This window comes from Bison bison, unplaced genomic scaffold, assembly GCF_000754665.1.
Source record: "Bison bison bison isolate TAMUID 2011002044 unplaced genomic scaffold, Bison_UMD1.0 scf7180017864366, whole genome shotgun sequence".
Taxonomy (NCBI): domain Eukaryota; kingdom Metazoa; phylum Chordata; class Mammalia; order Artiodactyla; family Bovidae; genus Bison; species Bison bison.
The window spans coordinates 2,737,265-2,737,710 of record NW_011494938.1 but is presented as its reverse complement, the minus strand read 5'-3'; the positions used below and the strand labels follow the sequence as shown (position 1 = coordinate 2,737,710).

The 446-nt window shown below is 59.9% G+C and overlaps 1 protein-coding gene and 1 long non-coding RNA gene across 7 annotated transcripts in view; one reads left to right on the top strand and one right to left on the bottom strand.

The window, feature by feature from the left end:
- The window catches only part of SRSF7 (serine/arginine-rich splicing factor 7), a 5,845-nt gene extending 5,492 nt beyond the window's left edge, over positions 1-353 (bottom strand). For 3 of the 6 annotated variants that reach the window (XR_826671.1, XR_826672.1, XR_826673.1), the window contains exon 1: positions 96-245. Coding sequence is in view for 3 of the 6 variants with exons in the window: in XM_010855581.1 (XP_010853883.1) it covers positions 96-123 (28 nt within the window). In the remaining 3 variants the exon portion in view is untranslated. Of the gene's footprint in view, positions 1-95 lie in introns of all 6 variants that reach the window. The other 3 variants (XM_010855581.1, XM_010855582.1, XM_010855583.1) reach the window with 1 other exon arrangement.
- The window catches only part of LOC104999947, a 21,673-nt gene continuing 21,553 nt past the window's right edge, over positions 327-446 (top strand). The window contains exon 1 of the long non-coding RNA XR_826675.1: positions 327-418. This is a non-coding gene — a long non-coding RNA (uncharacterized LOC104999947). The remainder of the gene's footprint in view (positions 419-446) is intronic.

Genomic DNA, 446 nt, shown 5'->3' with positions numbered 1-446 from the left:
GGAATAACCGTCTCCCAACCGCCGAGCCAACCTCACGACCTCTAAATACTCACTACACCTACAGCAACCTCCCTTACTGGCCCCCAGCCTCTTACCTCCTCCGTACCGCCCGTAGCGCGACATGATGACTGGCCTGCGAGCTGGGCTCTTTCAGCTCGCAGCGCCCAGAGAACGATCAACACAAAACCAACCAAACCGCCTCACTCGCCAACGGTCCCAGCGGCACTACGAGGAAGCGCCTGGGTTCGCGCTTATATATGCGGCGTCTGGGTTTCGTTGCGCATGCGTCATCACGACGTTCTGCGCGGCACAAAGGAGCTGGGCGGAAACAGCAGAGAAGCGGTGCGAAGGGGACTGATGGGGTGGAAACGCGAATCCTGGGCGGAGGGATACGTTTCCATGGCAACGCGGCGATCCAGTCTGTAAACCCTTGGCCCTTCCCCATG